General features: G+C 63.9%; 1 protein-coding gene across 1 annotated transcript in view; it reads right to left on the bottom strand.

Annotated features, from left to right (window-relative positions):
* The window catches only part of LOC102251931 (E3 ubiquitin-protein ligase HERC2), an 86,271-nt gene that overhangs the window by 35,345 nt on the left and 48,765 nt on the right, over positions 1-2,161 (bottom strand). The window contains 2 exon segments of the mRNA XM_014546210.1: positions 79-346; positions 1,221-1,525. Coding sequence (XP_014401696.1) covers positions 79-346; positions 1,221-1,525 — 573 coding nt within the window.

The following is a 2,161-nucleotide window of genomic DNA, read 5'->3' as shown; positions in this document are numbered from 1 at the left end:
CCTGCCCCTGCCTGGAATGTCAGCACCGCAAGGTCAGCCGGCACACAGGGCGCCGTGAGAGCCACGGGAACACAGCACCTGGTAGGCCGGCAGCGTTCCCTGAGGCGCCCGTGAGTGACTTCAGCGCGAGCTCGATGTTCCTCCTCGGGAACCCCATCTCCATGAGCTGGACCACGATGGGGAGGGTGGGCACGGGCGACTGCCTCTGCTTCCTGGCTCTGATGGGGCGCAGGTGCTGCGCGGGCACCGGCGTGCTGGCCTCGCTGGAGCTGCCGTCCTCGAACGCTGGGCTGGACGGATGGGCACACTCCACGGCCAGATACTGGCACACGGCCAAGGCGGCGGCCTGTGGAGGAGCCGGGCTGTGAGGTCAGGGCTGCCGAGGGGGACGGCAGCAGCACAGGATGGGGCTGAGCTCCACCCAGGGAGGCCTCCTCTCTCCCCGGGACATGGCCCCTCCCGACCCAAGGGCGGCCCACTGTCCGGGCTTCCTGCCGCCCTTCCTCCCAGCACCCCCTGCGCGCAGGCAGTGGGACACACACCGCCGAGGCCACTTCTGTCATCTAGGTTTTCAGACCTCACAGTGCTTGGCCTTCAGGCTGGTCACGGTGTCTTACCCCCCGGCACCCATCATGGGGGACAGTGTCCAGCCTTCCGGCAGGGCCAGAGGCAGCTGCCTGCTCATGGGACCCGCTGCCGCAGGGGCCTCTGCCTGACAAAGTGAGCACCCTTTGCTCTCATCTCTGGTGCTTTACCCGGGTTTTCTTACGAATCGCGCAACAGAAGTGTTTAACAAATCCAGTCTCCACGAGAGGCTGGGCCACGTTTTGTGGCCGAGCACCCAGGAAAGGTGTTGGACAGTGGACCAAGCGAGCCAGGGCACCACGCGTGGGCAAGGAGCTCCTTCCCAACAGCACTTCCTGGAACAAGACCCCGTGAGCAGGGGGCATCTAACCCAGGTTGCATCTGGTGCCTTCAAATAACCCGCACGAGTCCACAAGAAGGCTAGCCCTCAACCCTGTGCTCTCGCCACCCGTGTGCGGTCCCACGGCAGCCACAACTAGAGCGGACGAGTCCCGAGAGCTCGCCCACGGAGGGTGCAGGGTGGGTGTCAGCCCCTCCCGGCGTTGCCTGAGGCACAGACCCCAGGGAAAAAGGAGGAAGGAATCTGTCGGTGGGAAGACACACACTGGCCGGGTGAGAGCTGCCGGACCGGGTACCTCGAGCTCCTGCCGGGCGAAGACCGCCTTCACCGGCGACGGCTGGGTGGCCGCAGCCAGCAGCTGCTGCAGCAGGATCATCGGGGGCTGTGGGCCTTCGGGCGACATGTCCCCCAGGTCCGGGGACGTGGCTGCACCGTCGTCTGGATAGAAACAGAACACGCCCGACGTTAGAGGTCGTGCCTGAGTGCGTGAACCGATGGATTCCCACCCACCACAGGCCGGACCCACACCTTCAGGCTCAGAGCCCAGCCACAGCCACCGGAGAGCCTCCTGCTCTGGGCTCGGCCTTCCTAGCCCCAGTCCTGTGCCCGGACCCATCCTCTCTCCCACCCCGCCCCCTTTCAGCGCCCGCGCTGCTAAGACACTGCCCAGAACACTCCTGTGTTCTTCCTGCCTCGGCCCTTCTTGCTGACCCTTGACCCTTGTTCAAAACATGGTTTTTCTACTGAAGAGCTCACTCCAGAAACTGGAGCAATCCTGAAAAGTTTAAAGTGAGTTGGCTGGACTCCCACTGCACCTCGCTAAACAGAACTGCCATCGGACACCGTGCTTTTGTTTATATGATCATGTCCATGTTTCCACGGCAACAAGAGTGTGTGCGTGTGGTGTTTCATCACTATGAGCAGCGTGAATGCACCACATTTGAGATGAAGCACTCCCCCAGCCCCACAAAGCAGCCAGTGGCATCTGTACACGTGCACCTGTGTGCCTCTCCCTGGGACGCGGCCGGGTGGCTGCTGGTCAGTGGACACAGAGACGTGGGCAGGGACAGACGTGTGCACATCTCCTCATATGCCCACCAGGCGGTGGCAGGGAGCCCAGCCCTCCAGAGCTGCAGCCGTGCTGGGTGCGTAGCCACCGCGGGCCTGGCTGGGCAGGCTCCACCTCTGGGGGCCTGAGGGTCTGTCTCTCACGTGCCCCATGCCGTCATCAGCGCT

The sequence above is a fragment of the Myotis brandtii genome, unplaced genomic scaffold (assembly GCF_000412655.1).
Source record: "Myotis brandtii unplaced genomic scaffold, ASM41265v1 scaffold435, whole genome shotgun sequence".
Classification (NCBI taxonomy): domain Eukaryota; kingdom Metazoa; phylum Chordata; class Mammalia; order Chiroptera; family Vespertilionidae; genus Myotis; species Myotis brandtii.
Note: the sequence above shows the minus strand (reverse complement) of the source record. Positions and strands in the feature narration are given on the sequence as shown.